The sequence below is a fragment of the Amblyomma mixtum genome, chromosome 1 (genome assembly GCF_055824585.1).
Source record: "Amblyomma mixtum isolate Tamu chromosome 1, ASM5582458v1, whole genome shotgun sequence".
Classification (NCBI taxonomy): domain Eukaryota; kingdom Metazoa; phylum Arthropoda; class Arachnida; order Ixodida; family Ixodidae; genus Amblyomma; species Amblyomma mixtum.
Genome location: NC_143012.1, coordinates 64,915,545 through 64,939,564, shown reverse-complemented (window position 1 = coordinate 64,939,564; position 24,020 = coordinate 64,915,545). Strand labels below are relative to the sequence as shown.

Below are 24,020 nucleotides of genomic sequence, written 5' to 3'. Positions count from 1 at the left end.
TAGATAAAACATTCCTACTCTCGTCAACAAGAGGCTTCATGACGTCAACAACCACCCCTATAAAAGGACCGCTTCTCATCGATTTCACCAGTGGGCACGGCGCAAGCACTGCGAACACACCGTTCAAAATGCTGTTTCTTCTTGTCCAGGTTTTGCTCTTGTCAGACAACGGAGCGTGTTCGCCTGCCTTTGTCTCGCCGCTACCGGTTTCGGGAACATTCAACGTGACAGAGAACACGGGCAGCAATGCTATCATGTTAGATAAAACATTCCTACTCTCGTCAACAAGAGGCTTCATGACGTCAACAACCACCCCTATAAAAGGACCGCTTCTCATCGATTTCACCAGTGGGCACGGCGCAAGCACTGCGAACACACCGTTCAAAATGCTGTTTCTTCTTGTACAGGTTTTGCTCTTGTCAGATAACGGAGCGTGTTCGCCTGCCTTGGTCTCGCCGCTACCGGTTTCGGGAACATTCAACGTGACAGAGAACACGGGCAGCAATGCTATCATGTTAGATAAAACATTCCTACTCTCGTCAACAAGAGGCTTCATGACGTCAACAACCACCCCTATAAAAGGACCGCTTCTCATCGATTTCACCAGTGGGCACGGCGCAAGCACTGCGAACACACCGTTCAAAATGCTGTTTCTTCTTGTACAGGTTTTGCTCTTGTCAGACAACGGAGCGTGTTCGCCTGCCTTGGTCTCGCCGCTACCGGTTTCGGGAACATTCAACGTGACAGAGAACACGGGCAGCAATGCTATCATGTTAGATAAAACATTCCTACTCTCGTCAACAAGAGGCTTCATGACGTCACCAACCACCCCTATAAAAGGACCGCTTCTCATCGATTTCACCAGTGGGCACGGCGCAAGCACTGCGAACACACCGTTCAAAATGCTGTTTCTTCTTGTACAGGTTTTGCTCTTGTCAGACAACGGAGCGTGTTCGCCTGCCTTGGTCTCGCCGCTACCGGTTTCGGGAACATTCAACGTGACAGAGAACACGGGCAGCAATGCTATCATGTTAGATAAAACATTCCTACTCTCGTCAACAAGAGGCTTCATGACGTCAACAACCACCCCTATAAAAGGACCGCTTCTCATCGATTTCACCAGTGGGCACGGCGCAAGTACTGCGAACACACCGTTCAAAATGCTGTTTCTTCTTGTACAGGTTTTGCTCTTGTCAGACAACGGAGCGTGTTCGCCTGCCTTGGTCTCGCCGCTACCGGTTTCGGGAACATTCAACGTGACAGAGAACACGGGCAGCAATGCTATCATGTTCGATAAAACATTCCTACTCTCGTCAACAAGAGGCTTCATGACGTCAACAACCACCCCTATAAAAGGACCGCTTCTCATCGATTTCACCAGTGGGCACGGCGCAAGCACTGCGAACACACCGTTCAAAATGCTGTTTCTTCTTGTACAGGTTTTGCTCTTGTCAGACAACGGAGCGTGTTCGCCTGCCTTGGTCTCGCCGCTACCGGTTTCGGGAACATTCAACGTGACAGAGAACACGGGCAGCAATGCTATCATGTTAGATAAAACATTCCTACTCTCGTCAACAAGAGGCTTCATGACGTCAACAACCACCCCTATAAAAGGACCGCTTCTCATCGATTTCACCAGTGGGCACGGCGCAAGCACTGCGAACACACCGTTCAAAATGCTGTTTCTTCTTGTCCAGGTTTTGCTCTTGTCAGACAACGGAGCGTGTTCGCCTGCCTTGGTCTCGCCGCTACCGGTTTCGGGAACATTCAACGTGACAGAGAACACGGGCAGCAATGCTATCATGTTAGATAAAACATTCCTACTCTCGTCAACAAGAGGCTTCATGACGTCAACAACCACCCCTATAAAAGGACCGCTTCTCATCGATTTCACCAGTGGGCACGGCGCAAGCACTGCGAACACACCGTTCAAAATGCTGTTTCTTCTTGTCCAGGTTTTGCTCTTGTCAGACAACGGAGCGTGTTCGCCTGCCTTGGTCTCGCCGCTACCGGTTTCGGGAACATTCAACGTGACAGAGAACACGGGCAGCAATGCTATCATGTTAGATAAAACATTCCTACTCTCGTCAACAAGAGGCTTCATGACGTCAACAACCACCCCTATAAAAGGACCGCTTCTCATCGATTTCACCAGTGGGCACGGCGCAAGCACTGCGAACACACCGTTCAAAATGCTGTTTCTTCTTGTACAGGTTTTGCTCTTGTCAGACAACGGAGCGTGTTCGCCTGCCTTGGTCTCGCCGCTACCGGTTTCGGGAACATTCAACGTGACAGAGAACACGGGCAGCAATGCTATCATGTTAGATAAAACATTCCTACTCTCGTCAACAAGAGGCTTCATGACGTCAACAACCACCCCTATAAAAGGACCGCTTCTCATCGATTTCACCAGTGGGCACGGCGCAAGTACTGCGAACACACCGTTCAAAATGCTGTTTCTTCTTGTACAGGTTTTGCTCTTGTCAGACAACGGAGCGTGTTCGCCTGCCTTGGTCTCGCCGCTACCGGTTTCGGGAACATTCAACGTGACAGAGAACACGGGCAGCAATGCTATCATGTTAGATAAAACATTCCTACTCTCGTCAACAAGAGGCTTCATGACGTCAACAACCACCCCTATAAAAGGACCGCTTCTCATCGATTTCACCAGTGGGCACGGCGCAAGCACTGCGAACACACCGTTCAAAATGCTGTTTCTTCTTGTACAGGTTTTGCTCTTGTCAGACAACGGAGCGTGTTCGCCTGCCTTGGTCTCGCCGCTACCGGTTTCGGGAACATTCAACGTGACAGAGAACACGGGCAGCAATGCTATCATGTTAGATAAAACATTCCTACTCTCGTCAACAAGAGGCTTCATGACGTCAACAACCACCCCTATAAAAGGACCGCTTCTCATCGATTTCACCAGTGGGCACGGCGCAAGCACTGCGAACACACCGTTCAAAATGCTGTTTCTTCTTGTCCAGGTTTTGCTCTTGTCAGACAACGGAGCGTGTTCGCCTGCCTTGGTCTCGCCGCTACCGGTTTCGGGAACATTCAACGTGACAGAGAACACGGGCAGCAATGCTATCATGTTAGATAAAACATTCATACTCTCGTCAACAAGAGGCTTCATGACGTCAACAACCACCCCTATAAAAGGACCGCTTCTCATCGATTTCACCAGTGGGCACGGCGCAAGCACTGCGAACACACCGTTCAAAATGCTGTTTCTTCTTGTCCAGGTTTTGCTCTTGTCAGACAACGGAGCGTGTTCGCCTGCCTTGGTCTCGCCGCTACCGGTTTCGGGAACATTCAACGTGACAGAGAACACGGGCAGCAATGCTATCATGTTAGATAAAACATTCCTACTCTCGTCAACAAGAGGCTTCATGACGTCAACAACCACCCCTATAAAAGGACCGCTTCTCATCGATTTCACCAGTGGGCACGGCGCAAGCACTGCGAACACACCGTTCAAAATGCTGTTTCTTCTTGTCCAGGTTTTGCTCTTGTCAGACAACGGAGCGTGTTCGCCTGCCTTGGTCTCGCCGCTACCGGTTTCGGGAACATTCAACGTGACAGAGAACACGGGCAGCAATGCTATCATGTTAGATAAAACATTCCTACTCTCGTCAACAAGAGGCTTCATGACGTCAACAACCACCCCTATAAAAGGACCGCTTCTCATCGATTTCACCAGTGGGCACGGCGCAAGCACTGCGAACACACCGTTCAAAATGCTGTTTCTTCTTGTCCAGGTTTTGCTCTTGTCAGACAACGGAGCGTGTTCGCCTGCCTTGGTCTCGCCGCTACCGGTTTCGGGAACATTCAACGTGACAGAGAACACGGGCAGCAATGCTATCATGTTAGATAAAACATTCCTACTCTCGTCAACAAGAGGCTTCATGACGTCAACAACCACCCCTATAAAAGGACCGCTTCTCATCGATTTCACCAGTGGGCACGGCGCAAGCACTGCGAACACACCGTTCAAAATGCTGTTTCTTCTTGTCCAGGTTTTGCTCTTGTCAGACAACGGAGCGTGTTCGCCTGCCTTGGTCTCGCCGCTACCGGTTTCGGGAACATTCAACGTGACAGAGAACACGGGCAGCAATGCTATCATGTTAGATAAAACATTCCTACTCTCGTCAACAAGAGGCTTCATGACGTCAACAACCACCCCTATAAAAGGACCGCTTCTCATCGATTTCACCAGTGGGCACGGCGCAAGCACTGCGAACACACCGTTCAAAATGCTGTTTCTTCTTGTACAGGTTTTGCTCTTGTCAGACAACGGAGCGTGTTCGCCTGCCTTGGTCTCGCCGCTACCGGTTTCGGGAACATTCAACGTGACAGAGAACACGGGCAGCAATGCTATCATGTTAGATAAAACATTCCTACTCTCGTCAACAAGAGGCTTCATGACGTCAACAACCACCCCTATAAAAGGACCGCTTCTCATCGATTTCACCAGTGGGCACGGCGCAAGCACTGCGAACACACCGTTCAAAATGCTGTTTCTTCTTGTACAGGTTTTGCTCTTGTCAGACAACGGAGCGTGTTCGCCTGCCTTGGTCTCGCCGCTACCGGTTTCGGGAACATTCAACGTGACAGAGAACACGGGCAGCAATGCTATCATGTTAGATAAAACATTCCTACTCTCGTCAACAAGAGGCTTCATGACGTCAACAACCACCCCTATAAAAGGACCGCTTCTCATCGATTTCACCAGTGGGCACGGCGCAAGCACTGCGAACACACCGTTCAAAATGCTGTTTCTTCTTGTACAGGTTTTGCTCTTGTCAGACAACGGAGCGTGTTCGCCTGCCTTGGTCTCGCCGCTACCGGTTTCGGGAACATTCAACGTGACAGAGAACACGGGCAGCAATGCTATCATGTTAGATAAAACATTCCTACTCTCGTCAACAAGAGGCTTCATGACGTCAACAACCACCCCTATAAAAGGACCGCTTCTCATCGATTTCACCAGTGGGCACGGCGCAAGCACTGCGAACACACCGTTCAAAATGCTGTTTCTTCTTGTACAGGTTTTGCTCTTGTCAGACAACGGAGCGTGTTCGCCTGCCTTGGTCTCGCCGCTACCGGTTTCGGGAACATTCAACGTGACAGAGAACACGGGCAGCAATGCTATCATGTTAGATAAAACATTCCTACTCTCGTCAACAAGAGGCTTCATGACGTCAACAACCACCCCTATAAAAGGACCGCTTCTCATCGATTTCACCAGTGGGCACGGCGCAAGCACTGCGAACACACCGTTCAAAATGCTGTTTCTTCTTGTACAGGTTTTGCTCTTGTCAGACAACGGAGCGTGTTCGCCTGCCTTGGTCTCGCCGCTACCGGTTTCGGGAACATTCAACGTGACAGAGAACACGGGCAGCAATGCTATCATGTTAGATAAAACATTCCTACTCTCGTCAACAAGAGGCTTCATGACGTCAACAACCACCCCTATAAAAGGACCGCTTCTCATCGATTTCACCAGTGGGCACGGCGCAAGCACTGCGAACACACCGTTCAAAATGCTGTTTCTTCTTGTACAGGTTTTGCTCTTGTCAGACAACGGAGCGTGTTCGCCTGCCTTGGTCTCGCCGCTACCGGTTTCGGGAACATTCAACGTGACAGAGAACACGGGCAGCAATGCTATCATGTTCGATAAAACATTCCTACTCTCGTCAACAAGAGGCTTCATGACGTCAACAACCACCCCTATAAAAGGACCGCTTCTCATCGATTTCACCAGTGGGCACGGCGCAAGCACTGCGAACACACCGTTCAAAATGCTGTTTCTTCTTGTACAGGTTTTGCTCTTGTCAGACAACGGAGCGTGTTCGCCTGCCTTGGTCTCGCCGCTACCGGTTTCGGGAACATTCAACGTGACAGAGAACACGGGCAGCAATGCTATCATGTTAGATAAAACATTCCTACTCTCGTCAACAAGAGGCTTCATGACGTCAACAACCACCCCTATAAAAGGACCGCTTCTCATCGATTTCACCAGTGGGCACGGCGCAAGCACTGCGAACACACCGTTCAAAATGCTGTTTCTTCTTGTCCAGGTTTTGCTCTTGTCAGACAACGGAGCGTGTTCGCCTGCCTTGGTCTCGCCGCTACCGGTTTCGGGAACATTCAACGTGACAGAGAACACGGGCAGCAATGCTATCATGTTAGATAAAACATTCCTACTCTCGTCAACAAGAGGCTTCATGACGTCAACAACCACCCCTATAAAAGGACCGCTTCTCATCGATTTCACCAGTGGGCACGGCGCAAGCACTGCGAACACACCGTTCAAAATGCTGTTTCTTCTTGTCCAGGTTGGTGATTGTCATTCAGTACGTAGCAACGATCGTTTTATTGTGATTTTGCCGTGCCCACGCAGATGTTTATGCATTGCGTATGATTGTTTGTGTATTTGCAAGCTTCTCTTGTGTGGAGATGTCGAAGAGAATCCCGGGCCATCAGTCGATGAAATGTTTAAGAATATAATGGATGGCCAACAGGTTATTTTGTCCGAAATTACTGAAATCAAGACTCGCCTTGCAGCGACGGAGAAGGCTATAAACAGTTTTGGCGATAGGTTAGTGCACTTGGAAGATAATGTGACTGAGCTGCAGCTGAAGGTTTCTGCAATTGAGAGTAGAAATGCATCTGTAGAAACTATGCATGCGACATTAAAGTCTCAGCAAGCAAAACTTGTGGACCTAGAAGATCGTAGCCGCAGGTCTAATCTGGTAGTTTTCGGCATAACTGAGGAGGCAAACGAGTCAGAATCTGTTTTACGCGACAAGGTAATTAAAGATGTTTTCGAAGCCAAGCTGGGATTGAGCTGCTCATCAGTTGCTAGAATACACAGACTCGGTAAAGCGTCTGGAAATCGACCAGTTATTCTCTATTTTCAAGATTTTAAAGAAAAAGAAGCAATTCTTAGTAATTGCACGAAACTAAAGGGAACGGGCATTGGCGTTCAAAACGATTATTGCGCAGAAACGATTCGAAGGCGAAAACTGCTTTGGGCCAGCGCTCAGAAAGATAAAGATGCAGGCAAGAAGATTTGGCTTGTACATGACAAGATCCGTATTGACGATGACATGTACACGTGGGATGATGCTTCGAACTCGCGTAAGCTGTTATCAAAGCCCAGTAAGCTGCAGCCCCAAAGCTAGCGGTTAGGGGCGCGTCAATTTCGCCTGCTCAGTCTGAACGCTAGAAGCATTGTTAACAAAGTGCAAGATTTGGAAGAACTGCTGTTGTTACATGATCCTCATTTCTGCATTATCACTGAGACATGGTTGCATGGTCTGATTCGCAATGAAGAAATCGTTCCGCCAGGTTACCAACTATACCGAAGAGATAGAGGGTCTCGTGGTGGGGGCGTAGCCATTGTTGCGAAGTATGGTACTGAGGTAACAATTGCAGACCAAATCAGTGAACACGAAAGCCTGCTCCTAAAAGTGTCCCTCTGGGGTAACACGTTCTTTCTTTGCGCAGTTTATCGACCTCCAGATGCTGATGATTCGTTTCTACTTAAGTTATATGATCATCTTCTAGTATTTTCAGGTAAAAACTTCATTATTACTGGGGATTTTAATCTGCCCTGTATTGACTGGAATCGCATACAGTATGGCTATTCCGTTGCCGGTGACACACTAATATATATAATGTACTCTCTTAACCTCGAGCAGATAGTTAAAGATTGTACTCGCGGTAGTTCAATTCTAGACCTACTGCTTATTTCCGAAATGTTCTGTAACGGAATAGTTCGCGTGGAGCCTGGTATTTCTGACCATAATTTAATATCTTTTTCCTGGAGTAAGACTGCTAGTAAAAGCAGGCGACTTGTCTCATCAACTGCAGTTAAAAATTACACCAGAGCGGACGACACGGCCATAATTGACTACCTGGACATGCATCTTGATAGCGTTAGTCATAACGTAGAACGTTCCTGGCAACATTTTCGCGCAACGGCACAATTTTGCATTACCCACTTTGTTCCCACAAAGAAAATTTCCAAGCGTCGCGCTAACCCTTGGATCAATCGCGATATTATTCACATGAAAAGAAAAATTAAGCGCCTGAGAAAACAGCATAAAACTTCCACACCGCAGTTTAGTGAAATGAAAAATGATTTAGTAACAAAAGTCAGGCATGCAAGAAACAATTTTTTCAGTAAAACGCTATCAGAGTTTATTGTGAGTGACCCCCCAAAATTTTGGCGTCACGTAAGCCAAGATAATGAGGAGATTCATAAAATAAAATTTGAAAATAAAATTATCAATGAACCAGCAGACATAGCAGGAATTTTCAATCGGTATTTTCAGACAGTTTTTTCGGAGCGGGATAAACATGAATATCACAGTACCCCAACGGCTCCAGAGAAAGCTTTATTGATTACTCGCGAAGGTGTCATTACCATGTTGCTTAATTTGAATGCAAAAAAGTCCACAGGCCCTGATGGCATTCCGAACGCTTTTCTTAGACGTTATGCTGAGCAGATTTCAGGGTTTCTAACTGATATGTTCAACTTGTCGGTTGCTACAAGTGACATTCCAGCTGATTGGCGCATTGCACGTGTTACACCAATTCATAAAAAGGGTGACCGACTCTCTGTAAATAATTATCGTCCTGTTTCAATTACAAGTACATGTTGTAAATTGTTGGAGCACACTATTGCATGTTACATTCAAGATTTTTTAGCAGACCATAATTTGTTGTCGTCATATCAGCATGGCTTCAGAAAAGCCATGTCTACAGTAACCCAGCTGGTTTCAACTGTGCATGATTTATCGAGTGTGCTTGATGTGTCTGGTCAGGTAGACATTCTGTTTTTAGATTTCTCAAAGGCCTTCGACAAAGTGCCTCACGGTAAACTACTGTATAAATTAGAACGCCTTGGTCTCCCTTCTTTTATTGTTCAGTGGGTCGGTGCATACCTCCGCAATAGAAGCCAATTTGTTGAAATAAGAAGTTGTGCATCTGGTGTCCTTCCTGTTACTTCAGGCGTACCACAAGGAAGTGTTTTAGGGCCACTGTTGTTTCTTATCTATGTTAATGATTTAGTGGATGTTATCCCCGGTGAAGTATCTATAAGACTGTTTGCTGATGATTGTCTTGTTTTCAAAGAAGTAACCTGCGCTAACGATCATATTTTGCTTCAGAACAGTATTCTAGCAATAGCACGATGGAGTGATCGCTGGGGGATGGAGCTGAACACAGATAAAACGGTACTCTTGCGTGTTACTAGGAAGAAGTCAATTAGTACTTTCACATATTCGCTCTATAACAGGCCTATTTCAGTAGTTGATAAGTATAAATACCTTGGTGTTACACTGACTAACAAGCTAACCTGGTCCGAGCATATAAACGATATTTGTGTAGCCGCTCTTAGAAAGTTGTGGTTCCTGAAAAGAAAACTCAGAAGCGCACCACCTTGTACAAAAATCCTAGCTTATAATGCATGCATAAGGTCGAAACTAGAATATGCCTCTGTTGTATGGGACCCTCATTGTAAAAAAGATATTATGCAGCTTGAAAAGGTACAAAGAAAAGCAGTTAGATTTATTTTCGGAAAATATAAACGCTTAGACTCCCCTTCTAATTTAATGAAGCTCAATAATATCCCTACATTAGCAGCACGAAGGCAAGTTAGCCGTCTTGCATTTCTTTATAACGGTCTTTCCGGAAAGATCAAGTTACCCATACCAGAATCTGTTAAACATGCTAGTACAAGGACAACGCGGCATAATCACGAACAATCCTTAGCCCCAATCTTCGCTCGCACTAACACATTTAAATATAGTTTTTTCCCCCGCACGATCACTGAATGGAATTCTTTACCACGCAACATTTTTCAAAGCAAAGACTTCGTGAAAGGACTAGAAAGCCATATTTTGCATACCTAACATATATTTTCCTTCCAGAAGAGTTATTGGTCATGCATTTAGAATTCGTATTATTCATGAGATGTGTTGTCCATTTATTTCCCAATATTAGTTTTCTCATATAGTTTTTCTTTTCAGAAATGTGTTGTTTCCCATGTGTTCTTTCTCACATTATATATGTTCTTCTCGTGTTCTAAATTTGTATGCCCATCCTGCTTGGGCCAAAACATTGGCCTGCAGTATATGTAAATAAATAAATAAATAAATCCTTAATCTATTGCTTCATACCGTTAGATTCCTAAAATATTTAACGAGTGCGGGTCTTGACGCTTAGGTCCACGTCTGTGCCTTGAAGTGTGTTTAATAATACTGGCAAGCGATGTTCCAATCTACTAAAACCGTTATTTGTGCGCGAAAAGGGGACTAGCCAAATGTTTCTCTGTCTTATGTTGTAGGAAACTTCCAAAGATTGTCTGAGATTGCACAGCGAGAGAAAACATGTATTGGATTTTGTCAACGTGATTTCATACCTCATACTTAAGTTTAAATTGTATAGATGTACTGCAGGGAGTATATTATATGTTGAGAGAAGCTCCGTTGTATGGCCATCTTCGCTCCCTTGAAGTTATCTTCGTTTCAATCGGCAATGAAACCGTTGTTGCCGCCGTTTACGAAAGGTGTTCCCAGGTTAACAAGCAGCACCCCACCCTCCTCATTCACTATGATCTAGAATTCAAGCGTAACATGTCTTCATTCTATCCTGTAAAAGTCGCAACGGCCTTCATTTTTAGGTACAGTCTTTGTCAAAAGTAACCAGGCTCCATGGTTTGCTTCTCATTCGTATAACAGAGCCCTCACGGGTTCCCTAAAGATCAAAAAGTCCTTTGAAGTTGAGAACAGGGGTTCTTCTTACCATACAGAGATTTAGAGCTTGAGGGCTGTCATAATAGCTTTAATATACGACTGAGAAGAAAAACGTGCAGCCTAGTTACTTTTGACAAAGACTGTACATGGAGAATAGCGTAATGCCGCGCACGAGTCTGATCGGCTACCCCCCCCCCCTCACCCTTTCTTCAACCTGTTAGGCGCTCTACAACCAAACGGCGCGCATGTTTTCACGTGACTGCTTCCCTGCTTGCAAATCTGCCCCTGCTTGAGAGAGTAGGGGCATTTCTTTAACCTACACCAGCTACACCAGTGTAGCAAACGTCCAATACCTCCAATGAAGCTTTGCTACACTGGTGTAGCTGGTGTAGGTTAAAGAAATGGCCCTAGTATTAATTCAGTTCTCAGTCCTCATACGCGATGTCCCTTTCCACTAGCCCTCGGTTTTCCACGTTCCAGTCTCGAAGAAACGGGTTCAGTCAAGCCCACTCGTGCGTAGTCTCTTCCCCAAGTCCGTGTCTTTTCGTGCTGTTTTAAACCGAAATGACACTACAAGCACACGCCGAAGACAACACGAGGAAAGAGGGAAACTCCCTGGCAAGATTATTTCTCCCCGGCATCAGCGAAGCGAGCTGGATGGATGGATGGATAGCAGCGCCCCCTTTGAAACGGAGTGGTGACAATTGCCACCATGCTCAGCTTTTCCTTTCTTTCTTTCTTTCTTTCTTTCTTTCTTTCTTTCTTTCTTTCTTTCTTTCTTTCTTTCTTTCTTTCTTTCTTTCTTTCTTTCTTTCTTTCTTTCTATCTTTCTATCTTTCTTTCTTTCTTTCTTTCTTCCTTTCTTTCTTTCTTTCTTTCTTTCTTTCTTTCTTTCTGTCTGTCTGTCTGTCTGTCTCTTCCTTTCTTTCTTTCTTCCTTTCTTTCTTTCTTTCTTTCTTTCTTTCTTTCTTTCTTTCTTTCTTTCTTTCTTTCTTTCTTTCTTTCTTTCTTTCTTTCTTTCCTTCTTCCTTTCTTTCTTCCTTTTCTTTCTTTCTTCCTTTTCTTTCTTTCTTCCTTTCTTCCTTTCTTTCTTTCTTTCTTTCTTTCTTTCTTTCTTTCTTTCTTTCTTTCTTTCTTTCTTTCTTTCTTTCTTTCTTTCGTTCGTTCTTCTGCCCGAGCTGTCTCGCTCGGGCAACGCCATCTAGTGGCTTAGGCGTAGGCCACCGTCTGCCCTCACTTCAGCCCGCTTACACACGCGTCTGCATGTCCTCACACTCACCAAGCTGATGAAGTCCAACCCGTGAAAATCGTCGTAGTCGGGGTTTGGCGGGGCTGCATAGTTGTCGCCTGGGTAGAATCCTCTCCCGATGTGTATCTTCAAGATGACCATGCTTATGCGAGGGTACATCCTGTTAAAACAAAACAAAACAAAAAAACAGTGGCCCTCAAGCGCTGACGTGGAGCTAGTTGCACAAGACGGTGCGAGCGTGTTGTTTAAAGTGCAAACAAAACAAACAGAGAACTTTGATATCACTGCGGCGACCCGCATTGGAGCAATGCGAAAGCAAAACGTCCACATACTATATCGACGTCCATGGCTGTTCTGACGTCCATGCACTATTTTGACGTCTAAGTGTATTTTTTCGCGTTTTTTCGCGTTTAATTAATTGGCCAATTACACCTCATCAACGAAAGTTTTTCCCACGGCAACATTTTATCACACACTATGTGCCAAAAGGGTTAATGACATCCTAGTCGAAATCAAGAGGAAGAAGTGGGCTTGGGCAGGGCATGCAATGCGAAGGCAAGATAACCGCTGGTCCTTAAGGGTAATGGAGTGGGTTCCAAGAGAAGGCAAACGTAGCAGGGGGCGGCAGAAAGATAGGTGGGCGGATGGGATTAGGAAATTTGAGGGAATACGGTGGCCGCAACTGGCGAAGGGCAGGGTTAATTAGAAACATGGGAGAGGCTTTTGCCCTGCGGTGGGCGTTGTCAGGTTGATCATGATGATGATGTGCCACAATCACGCTTTCAAGCATTTATCGTTCAGGCTGATGATGATTATGTGCCACACTCACACTTTCACGCATTTATCTTGAGAGAACGACGTAACCATGCGGGCAAAATTCCGGACACTGTCGCTCACGCGACAGAGCCATATAATGCCCACGCGTTAAAAAAAGAGGTTCTGATTGCAGTAACATTATTTGGGACTGGACCACAAGCAAGGAACGCTGATCCTTTCGCGAAAGCAGACTGCAGAGTGCTCAACCAAGAGTTTAGCGAGAGTGAATCTGCTGCGCTGCCGAGGGCAGGCCATTGAATGCAGACATCAGGACCTTTACTGCATTTTCATTATCTTACTTAAGTCCATGCAATAACAAATAGTAGGGGTCACGACGTGGGTCCTGGAGCTAGGTATGACTTTTAGAATACTTTTTGTCTCCTACCGTTCGTTTCTTTGCTACCGACGGCTTAACACTTATTCCTTGAAATCTTCAAAGGGTTGCCTCATCCCCGAAGCTCTTTTCGTTAACTAAACTGCGTTTCCGGCTGCTAACAGTTGTCGTCGCTCCCGAAAGGACCAAAAAACGAGCAAAACGCTGAGGCAGCGTACGAGTAGGTTGGTTGGTTGCGACTGAGAGAAGGATGAAAAGGAATGTGCACGGGCCTGCCAACTGGCTCAAGCCGAGCCACCACCGCTGCCACGTGCAGATAGAAGAGGGTTGAAAGAAAAGAGGACACAGTAAAAGACAGAGTAAAGACGCACGTCGTAACAACCGTCCGCCGAAACGGACGCTGGCTGAAAAAAATCTCTGCCTCTCCCGTAAACGAGAGTAGAGTAAGCATGAAATGTTTACGGGCCTAATGTCATCTCGGTGGACACCCGAACCGCACCGTAAAGGAAGGGAGGAACGCCACCACCCGTTCGGCGCTATGCCTTGTCCTTTGAACGCAGCGCTTCTCCCCCGGATCACGTATGGCAACGAAGTGTAACGTGGCATTTATGTGCTTTTTGCACGCGTTATTAGAAATCGGAAATTATAATTCCGTGCATTATCAAACCCACAGCTCCACTGATATCTTGATAAACATTGAGAAGGCACTGGCAGCAGTTATTTTTTGTCTCGTTTGGAGACCAACCGGCGCTTGCATGCCGGTCGCGTAGGAGGGCTTAGAGAGTCTCGTTAAGTCTCGTACGGTGCCCGGATGTTCTCGTTTCAGAGCCCGGATGACTGGAATTCAGTGCCCGGATGATGGCTCTCGGTCTCGACGTGACGTCACCACACTGCCGACAACGGGAGCTAAAAGCATTTCATGCTTAAAAATACAGATACACGGCCGCAGCCCGAAGGCTGCAAGCCGAATGCAGCGTATGAGTACCGAGCGTTAGCAATATCTAACGAACATTGCGTCATTAAGCCAGCTTCGCTATTTCCGGTACAAATTTCTCGTTACATTCGGATATCTCATTTTTTTTTATGCCAACGTATAAAGAGCAAGAAGACAAATCGTTTGACACCACTTGGAATGTCCTACGTCAATTAGTTCGGCTGTAGTGGACGTTTGAAGTTTCGGGAAGTCATGGTTTGGGGAACCAAAGGTCGTTGGTGCGAATCGCTAGGATAAGCTACGGTTTTATTCGGCTAGAAATCTTATGCTACGTAACACACCGAATCGTTTGGTACCACTCCGAACATTCTACGCCAATTAAGCAGTCCACAATCTGTGTACCAATGGTACCGCCCACTGGTCCCACTTGAATGCCTTGTATTTTACTAATGCGACCTTGGGTTATACACTACAACTAACGCTCTAAAATCTCATACATCTTGCACCTCGCCAATCGTAAACCACTGCGCCTTTTCTAGTCTACTGGTCAATTCTGCCCAGTGCCCCTAAAGTTTTAAGGCGGAAGCCTTTAATGCCTCATCGTTGTAAGCAGGAGCTGTCGACAGAAATGTCACGCTTTTCAGTTGGCCGAAACGGTCGTGACGTCACTCCAGAGACCGGGGTTCGATTCTCAAGCTCGGCCAATTTCTTACTCGGTTTTATTTATTTATCTGCTTTGATTAGAAAGGTTAATTAGACTAATTGGTTAAGTAAGCAATTAACTAAACTCAGTCTCACTTACTTGGAGCATCACTATACGATCCCTTTAATTGGTTGCATGGTTAGTAGCCAAAGTACAATTGGCCCCGTTTGAAATTCGCGCACTGGGACGTCACGACCGTTTCGACCAACTGAAAAGCGTGACATTTCTGTCGACAGCTCCCGCTTACAACGATGAGGCATTAAACGCTTCCGCCTTAAAATTACGAGAAACTTTAGCGGCTAAAGTTGTGAAAGACGAAAGCCTGAGTGCTGCATTCGGCTACGCGATTGTTCACTGCCTACCCTACCAGTGCCTCAACAAAAATGAAATACAACAAGCGGATGCCCTGCTACGCAAAGCGTATAAGACAGCGCTCCGACTACCACGCTACACGTCTACAGAAAAACTCATGGCCCTGAGATTACGTAACACCTTTGAGGAGCTACGAGAGGCTCAGCTTGAGTCGCAAAAACTCAGGCTGTTGCAAACAACGACTGGAAAAGCGCTCCTGCAGAGGCTCGGATACCGTGAGCAGATGCGAGAAATGTCGAGGACGGCAACGATCCCCGACGAGCTTCGCAAGACCCTCAAGGTAGCTCCAATACCAAAAAACATGGATCCCAACCTCCATCGAGGCAGAAGAGAAGCAAGGGCCGAATTCATTGAGAAAACATACGCTCCTCAAGCCACGACCGTGTATACAGACGCGTCTTGGAGAGGAGGAGATACCAAAATCGCTGTAGCGGCGGTGGTCGATTCGTCTTTACGCGAAATGACCAGCGCGTCTCTCCGAGGCTGCACAGCTGCAGAGTCCGAGGAAGTAGCCGTTGCTCTAGCGGTGGCGGAGGGCTATAGAACCGGGCGGTCACTAACAATACTCACGGACTCTCAAACAGCCCGCCGAAATTACATGAATGGCAGGATAGGTCGTCACGCGCTCCGTATACTCCTCGCAGCGAGCGACAGAATTAAAAACCAGGAAGAACAAAACGACAAGATCTCACACAAAATTGTGTGGGTACCGGGGCACACAGGGGTGGCAGGGAACGAAGAGGCCGACAGGATAGCTCGAGGATGCATTACTTTCCGAGCATCCGACGAGACCGCGGAACTCGCGCCAGCACCCAGGCAATCCTCGGCCATACTACAAAACTATAGAGGCAGAAGAATGCGAAATCCCCCACCGCACAAATCTCTCGGCAGAGAGGAAGCTGTCACTTGGAGACAATTACAAACAGGCTCTTTCCCAAACCTACATATACTAAACAAAATGCACCCTACGATATACACGGACAAATGTCCCTGGTGCGACGAAAAACCTACTCTATACCACATCACATGGGCGTGCCAAAACATACACGTGGTCCCCAAAATACAAAACCCGAGTGCGGAGCAGTGGGAGACTCTGCTGTCCAGCGACCGCTGTGAAGACCAACAAGGTCTGGTACAGCGAGCTCAACGGGCGGCAGTGGCCAGCGGAGCCCTGGACTGAGGGCAACCGACCACTGATTAGAGGCGGACGACTTCGACAGAGAAGGCTCCTGGGGGTAGAACCAAGACGTCTCTGAAGATGCCCCCCAACCGCAGGAAAAACCGTTAGTGTAAATAAAGTTTTCCCTTCCTTCACATTCTGTTGGTGCATTAATTAACTGTCAATTAATGATGCTTAATTTTTCCCTTTAAGAGTGGAACGTGACAGCGTGTTGTAGCGCTGCCAGGGAGTCCATGGAAAGCCACCACCCGTTCGGCGCGATGCGTGGCCCTTTGAATGGCAATTCCTCCGATACCTCATTGACCCCACACGCACCAAATCAGCGACAAAACACCACGTGACACGCCTCACACACGAACATATTGACGATCCCGACACCCTCCTAGACACACTTCAAATCATGTACACCTCTCCAGGCGCCCCCACACCTTTACCTCACTACACAGGACAAGCAAATCCCACACTGGACACCGACATCACGGAGACGGAAGTCAGAGCGGCCCTCCTGATTTTGCGCGCCAACTCCGCACCTTGTGCAGACCAAATCACAAACTCCATGCTCCGTAATCTGGACGACCGATCGATCACCCAGATTACGAAATACTTCAACCAGTGCTGGAGGGAGGGTAGCCTCCCGCAGTCGTGGCGCCACGCGAAGGTAATATTCATACCCAAACCCAACAAACCACTTACCATCCAAAACCTTCGCCCTATTTCGCTAACCTCATGCCTCGGGAAGCTCCTCGAGCATGTTGTGTTAGCGAGACTCACAAGTCACATGGCGGACAACAATCTTTACCCGCATAGCATGGTGGGATTCCGCCCCCATCTGTCCGCACAGGACGCCATGCTGCAACTCATACACGACCTTTTTGACCCGCTTCTTCCAGGTCACACCAAGGCAGTCTTAGCTTTGGATCTTTCCAAAGCTTTTGATCGCATTGAACATCAGGAGATCATGACTGCCCTATCCCCATTGAATGTGGGTGTGCGCACGTATGCCTACATTCAAGCATTCCTCACTGACCGCACAGCTGAGATACACTTCGGCCCTTTGTCTTCCCCTTCCTACACACTTCAGAGTATCGGCACCCCTCAAGGGTCCGTCCTTTCCCCCTTTCTCTTTAACATTACCCTCATCCCCCTCGTCCGAAAATTGGCAACTATTCCCCACCTGAAACACACTCTTTATGCCGACGATATCACCCTGTGGACCACCCACGGCAGTGACGGCGGCATAGAGAACACCTTGCAGGAAGCTGCCACACTCACCCAAAATTAAGCACGGACCATAGGACTGTCTTGCTCCCCAGAGAAGTCCGAACTGCTCGTCATCCGTCCTAAGAACCACCGCTGTCCCCGCTCCCCCATTGTCATTGAACTGAATGGTGATCCGGTACCTGAGGTTGGCACCCTGCGTGTATTGGGCCTGCACATCCAGAACGATGGCAAAAACACCACCACCCTCAAGAAACTCAAGCAGGTTGTAGGCGCGATATCACACCTCATCCGAAGGGTTTCGGGACATCACAGAGGCATGAAGGAGCGCGACCTATGTCGCCTCATTCATGCCTTTGTCCTCAGCCGTGTGCTGTACACTACCCCATACTTACAACTATCCAAACATGGCATAAACGCTTTGGATGCTTTGATTCGCAAGGCATTCAAGGTAGCACTTCATCTTCCCCTCAACACACCCACAGACAGATTACTAGGCCTGGGCCTCCACAACACGATCGAGGAACTGGTGGAGGCCCACCGACAGGCCCAATACATCAGGCTCACACAAACCTCCACAGGTCGGTATATCCTGGACTCCCTCGGAATCAGAATACCGGCCAACGACCCAACCCTCCTCGCCATCCCACGACCCCTTCACCAGAAGCTCCTCATCAGGCCGCTCCCGAGGAATATGCACCCGTCCCACCATGAGCAGCGCCGCAGAGCCCGTGCGAAGGCACTCCATCGAGCGTACGGCCCCGAGCCGGACGCCGTATGGGTGGACGCTGCCTGCAGGGGTGATGAAGCGACAGCAGCTGTGGTGGACTCCTCTTTATCTGCCCTCATCACACTACCTCTCCCTCCCGACAAGTCCCCAGAAGCTGCAGAGGAAGCCGCCATTGCACTTGCTATCACACGCACGGAAGCCCGGTACATTTTAAGTGACTCCAAAACTGCGATTTTAAATTTTGCTCGAGGCCGAGTTCATGTCCCTGCTTTTGGCATACTGGACTCGCCCGATGCACCCCCGCCCCGCCATGTGGAGCTGATATGGGTGCCCGCGCACTCCGGGAATCCCGGAAACGAGGCTACCAACCTTTTAGCCCGAGGTTCTTTAAACCGGGCTCAGGTGGCCTCGGATCGGGGATTCACGAAGGAGCGCATGCACACATTCAGTGAGCTGACCCAGGCATACAGAGCCTCACGCCAGCTCTACCCCCGCCCCACCCCTCCCTAGATAACAGACACGCAACACTCTGGCGCAGACTACAGACACACTCTCTTCCCTCACCCCTTACCCTAGCCCACTATCATCCCTCCTTCCCCACTCCAGCATGCGCCCTATGCCCAGAACCCTTCCCCTCTTCCCTCCACATCCTTTCCCTCTGCCCTGCGGACCCTCCCCCTCGGGACCTAGAGAACCTCAAGACCTGGGAGGACTGGGAGACCCAGCTGCGCTCGGAGGACCCGGCCGTGCAGACCATCGCAACCGGCCGGGCTGCCAGTGTTATAGACCTTACGAACATAAACACTTGAGTGCAGTGGGGTCGTGCGGGGACCCTGGGGCGTGCCCCGAATTCCTTGTACAATAAAGTTTTCGCTCTGCTGCTTGCCCTTTGAACGCAATGCTTTTTGAAAGGAAATGGCGCTGTAATTCTCTGTCATCTCGGCGGACACCTTAACCGCACCGTACAGGAAGGGAGGAAGTGGAGTGAAAGAAGAAAGAGAAAAAGGGGCTGTAATGAAGAAAATGAAAATTCTATTTGAGGAAAGGAAATTACGCAGTAACTGTCTCACATATTTCGGTGGACACCCTTCAGAATTCGCGCGCAGTGACGTCACGACCAGTTGGACCAATCTGAAACGCGGACAAATTTGCTAACACGTCTTGGTCACGACAGTATGAGCCTTTAAAGGCTTTCGCCATAAAATTGTATGCTGCTCCCTTCTCTGTCACCTGATCAATGGTGTGAGTGTGGTATCCTGCTGAGTAGCCTTTAACAAAAAAATTCACAGGCACTTCGACTGTCTAAAGTGGGTAGACGCGGAAGCATTTTCCGCACCACCTTCGCTGTTTCTGTGGCACTGGTGGCGTCACATATAATTTAGTACTAATTACTAACTGATGACAAATCACTAATTAATGGTTAATTACTTATTAATGCCTGAATACTAATTAACTGCTAATTAATGACGCTTAAGCTTCGCCTTTAGGAGTGGAACGCGACAGCGCGTTGTAGCGCTGCTAGGGAGTCCACGGAACACCACCCGTCCGGCGCGATGCCTTGCCCTTTGAACGCAACGCTTTTTGAGGAAAGGAAATGGCGCAGTAATTCTCTGTCATCTCGGTGGACACCTGAACCGCACCGTAGAGGACGGGAGGAAGTGGGAGTGAAAGAAGATAGATAAAGAGGAACCGTAATGAAGAAAATGAAAATTGTATTTGAGGAAAGGAAATTACGCAGTAACTGTCTCACAAAATTCAGGGGGGCACTTTTTTGACCTAAAGTGTGGTCACTGATGTGTGGTTAAAATGTTAAGCTTCGCCCCTAAGAGTGGAACGCGACAGCGTCTTGCAACGCTGCCAAAGGAGTCCATAGAACGCCATCGCCCATTCGGTTCTACGCCTCGCTCCTCGGTAAATTGGTTTTTGAGGAAAGGAAATGTATCTGTCTCTCATATCTCGGTGGACACCTAAACCTCGCCGGAAGGGAATGGAGGAGGATGAGAGTGAGTGAAGACACCGTATTCACTAGACGCGCCTTTGTTCATTCCAAACCATCGAGTTGGCATGGCGGAGTGGATAGCATGCTCGTCTCTTACGCCGAAGACCGGGGTTCGATTCCTGAGCTCGACCAATTTCTTAATCGGTTTTATTTATTTATATGGCCTGACTAGTAAAGCTAATTAGGCTAATTGGGTAATTAAGCAATTAACTAAGCTCTGTCCCACTTACTTGGAGCATCACTATACGATCCCTTCAATTGGTTGCATGGTTACTAGCCAAAGTACAATGGCCCCGTTTGAAATTCGCGCACTGTGACGTCACGACCGTTTCCACCAATTGAAAAGCGTGACATTTCCTGTCGACAACTGCTGCTTACAACGATGAGACATTAAAGGCTTCCGCCTTAAAATTCAGGGGGGCACTTTGTTGACCTAAAGTGCGGTGAGGCGAAAGCCTTAAGCACAGTGCTGCTGCTTGTGTCACTGATGTGTGGTTAAGATGTTAAGCTTCACATCTAAGAGCGGAACGCGACAGCGTCTTTCAACGCTGCCAGAGAGTCCATAGAACGCCATCGCCCGTTAGGTGCTACGCCTTGCTCATCGGTAAATTGGTTTTTGAGGAAAGGAAATTATATGTCTCTCATATCTCGGTGGACACCTAGACCTCGCCGTAACTGGAAGGGAAGACGGTGGGAGGGAACGAAGACACCGTATTCACTAGACGCGCCTTCGTTCATTCCAAACCGTCGATCTGGCATGGCGGAGTGGTAGCGTGCTCGTCTCGCACTCCGGAGACCGGGGTTTGATTCCCAAGCTCGGCCAATTTCCTACTTCGTTTTATTTATTTATCTGGTCTGAGTATAAAGGTTAATTAGGCTAATTGGTTAAGTAAGCAATTAACTAAACTTAGCCCCACTTACTTCGAGCATCACTATACGATTCGCGCACTGTGACTTGACGACCGTTTCGACCATTTGAAAAGCGTGACATTTCTGTCGACAACTGCTGCTTACAACGATGAGGCATTAAAGGCTTCCGCCTTAAAATTAGCCTGGGGCCGTATTCTTTAAGCTTTTCATTTTTCATTGTTCATTTCGGGCCCGTTTGGTCCCCTGGTCAGTCAGAAATTGGCAGTGGTTTAGCTCCGGTTAAACCTGGAGGATTGTGAAAGCAACGAGGAGAGAGAGAGGCGATGGAGAGCGCGCGGCAGCGGCGGCGGCCCCGGCAGGCTAGCTATGCGCCGCTACGCTACTGCACATGCGCAACTGGTGAGCGCGGCGGCGCGCCAGCTGTGCGCCGTGTGACGTCACTGCTCCTCGCGCATGCGCAGTAGGGCCTTTCGTCAGGATAGGATTGGATAGGATAGGATAGGAAAGCTTTTAATGTCCAATGGACAGAGGGTAGCCACAGGGCCACCCGCCTAGGCAACGGCCGAAAGGTCTTGACTCTCGGCGGCAGCTTCGCCCTGTCGGACGAGTTGTAGCTGAGTCGCCGGATCGGAGCTCAGTAGTAAGGTCTTCCACTGTATTTTCGCGTTTATACCTCGTCTCTCCCGGGGGCGTGAGGACATTCCCATAGTATGTGGTCCAAGGTGGCCCTAAGTTCGCAGTTTGCGCATTTGTCTGAAAATTGCCCTGGGTACATAAGACTCCAGAGGGCTCGATTTGGAAAGGTGTAAGTTTGTAACCGGCGCCAGTTGATGGCTTGGTATCTGGACAAGGGTCTATCCGCTGGAGGAAGTCTAGCTCGATGCAAACTATAGTGCTGTGTAATTTCTCTGTAGGTCACCATGCGATCCCTGTCTGTAAAGACCACCTTGCTCGGGTCCGCCCGGAAGGAAAAGCCTCGGGCGAACTCGTGGGCCGTCTCATTACCAGGCAGGGATGCATGTGCTGGTGTCCAGACTAGTGTAATTTTCGGGTCTATGACATGGCGGCTTAGAATTGTATTCGTTAGAAGGGAGACCCGGCCTTTGCTGAAATTTAGTATGGCAACTTTGGAGTCACTGATGATGTACCTCACTTTTGTGCCTCCATACTCTCGGGTAACCCAGAGACTGCAGAGGAAGCTGCCATAGCACTGACTTGTGTAGGCCTTTCGTCAGCTCCGCGATATGGCTCGGCGACTCGCGTAGTGTTGCTTTCGCAACGATATACCCGCAGCCAACGGCAACCAATGGTGACGTCCGATCGCCAACTACCGGATGGTCCGGTCGATTACAGAGGATCGAATAGGGTGTCCATAGCTAGCGCAGCGGAGGGTCACTTGGAGGTCAGTAGAAGTGACCTTTGGGATGGAGTGGACCTCAGCAGGCTGATGGAGATGATGATGATGTCCATGGCGACGCTGGTAACTGTGGAGAAACCACATCATACAATGGTCGCTGTAAATAAACTCTATTAATCAACAGAGCCCGGTTTTAGCTGTTTCGTTGCACGGAGAAATTCACGGGGACCCCTAATTACATTAATAACATCACGCAATTACTGTGCGCGTTGACAGTGCGATGGAATTCGAGGCTGTTGATGCATTCGCACTGAGTTCTGCGTTATTCGCACATGGTGAGGTTTGCGCATTCCTACACGTCTCTCTGCACACGAGATGTCTCCTCGAGTCATCTAACAGGTGGTTAGAGGTGTCTCGAGGTGGCGATACGGACGAATATTTGTCAAGTCCTTTCTCGTGACGTCACTTATCCTCATCCAATCAGGAAATTTTATGACCGACAAGACATTTTTTTTTGCGACGACGTTTGTAATGACATCGCCTCTGAAAAAAAATATCGAAAAGAACAAAACGCACATTTTGATGCTTCATGCAACGTGGTTGTCTGCCGGATTCAAACAACCAGCAATTTTAAGGTGGGTATAAATGCTGCGCTCCACAGTAGGAAGAGTGGGCTCACTTGATTGGCTCCAACGCCCGATCAACGAGTAGCGGTGCATAGTCCTTCTTGGTCACTCCCATTCCGATGGCGCAGTGGTACTTCGATGGGGGGTGCTTGCTGCTGAGATAGTGACTGATCGTCTGCAAAAGTTCGCAGGCAGAAGCGCTGGCGTCAGGAAAACTGGGGAATTCCTGCCTTGACAATCAGCGGTAATAATGCCGCGTGCGGCTCAACTTTCTTAGACTCAGGAGGGTTCGAAAAAGACCCCGTCGAATGCGCTCACAATGACAAGGTCGTACTCGCCTTGGATTTGAAGGGAGCATTCGACAACGTTACCCACGAGATCATTCTCACCCACCTCTCTCAAACTAACTGCGGCAGAAACGCCTTTCAATACATTCGGAAATTTTTGACAGACAGACAATCTTACATTCGAATCCAGGATAAGGAACATGGCCCTTTTCATTTAGGAACCAGGGGTACACCACAGGGCGCGGTGCTCTCTCCCCTTTTATTCAATCTGGCTATGATGCGCCTACCGGCCCAGCTGGGCGCTGTCACCGGTGTACAGCATGCGCTGTACGCCGATGACATCACCCTGTGGGCCACACAGGGTTGCCTTGGAGACATTGAGGCCAACCTGCAGGAGGCGGCGACCATAGTGGACCGTTATGCTCGCCGCTGCGGCCTCCAATGCTCCACCCAAAAGTCTGAATTTGTGCACATACGCCCCTCACCAAAGTGCACAGCCAAAATTTCATTGTCTCTTGAGACAGGTCCAATCCCTGAAAAAATCGAAGTCCGGGTACTGGGGCTCTTTATACATCA

General features: G+C 48.3%; 1 protein-coding gene across 1 annotated transcript in view; it reads right to left on the bottom strand.

Moving 5' to 3' along the window:
* LOC149366530 (uncharacterized) overlaps positions 1–24,020 on the bottom strand; it is a 52,144-nt gene that overhangs the window by 11,018 nt on the left and 17,106 nt on the right. The window contains exons 5-6 of the mRNA XM_089571233.1: positions 23,211–23,332; positions 12,049–12,178 (exon numbers count right to left, since the gene is read on the bottom strand). Of these exons, the coding sequence (XP_089427359.1) occupies positions 12,049–12,178; positions 23,211–23,332 (252 nt within the window). The remainder of the gene's footprint in view (positions 1–12,048; positions 12,179–23,210; positions 23,333–24,020) is intronic.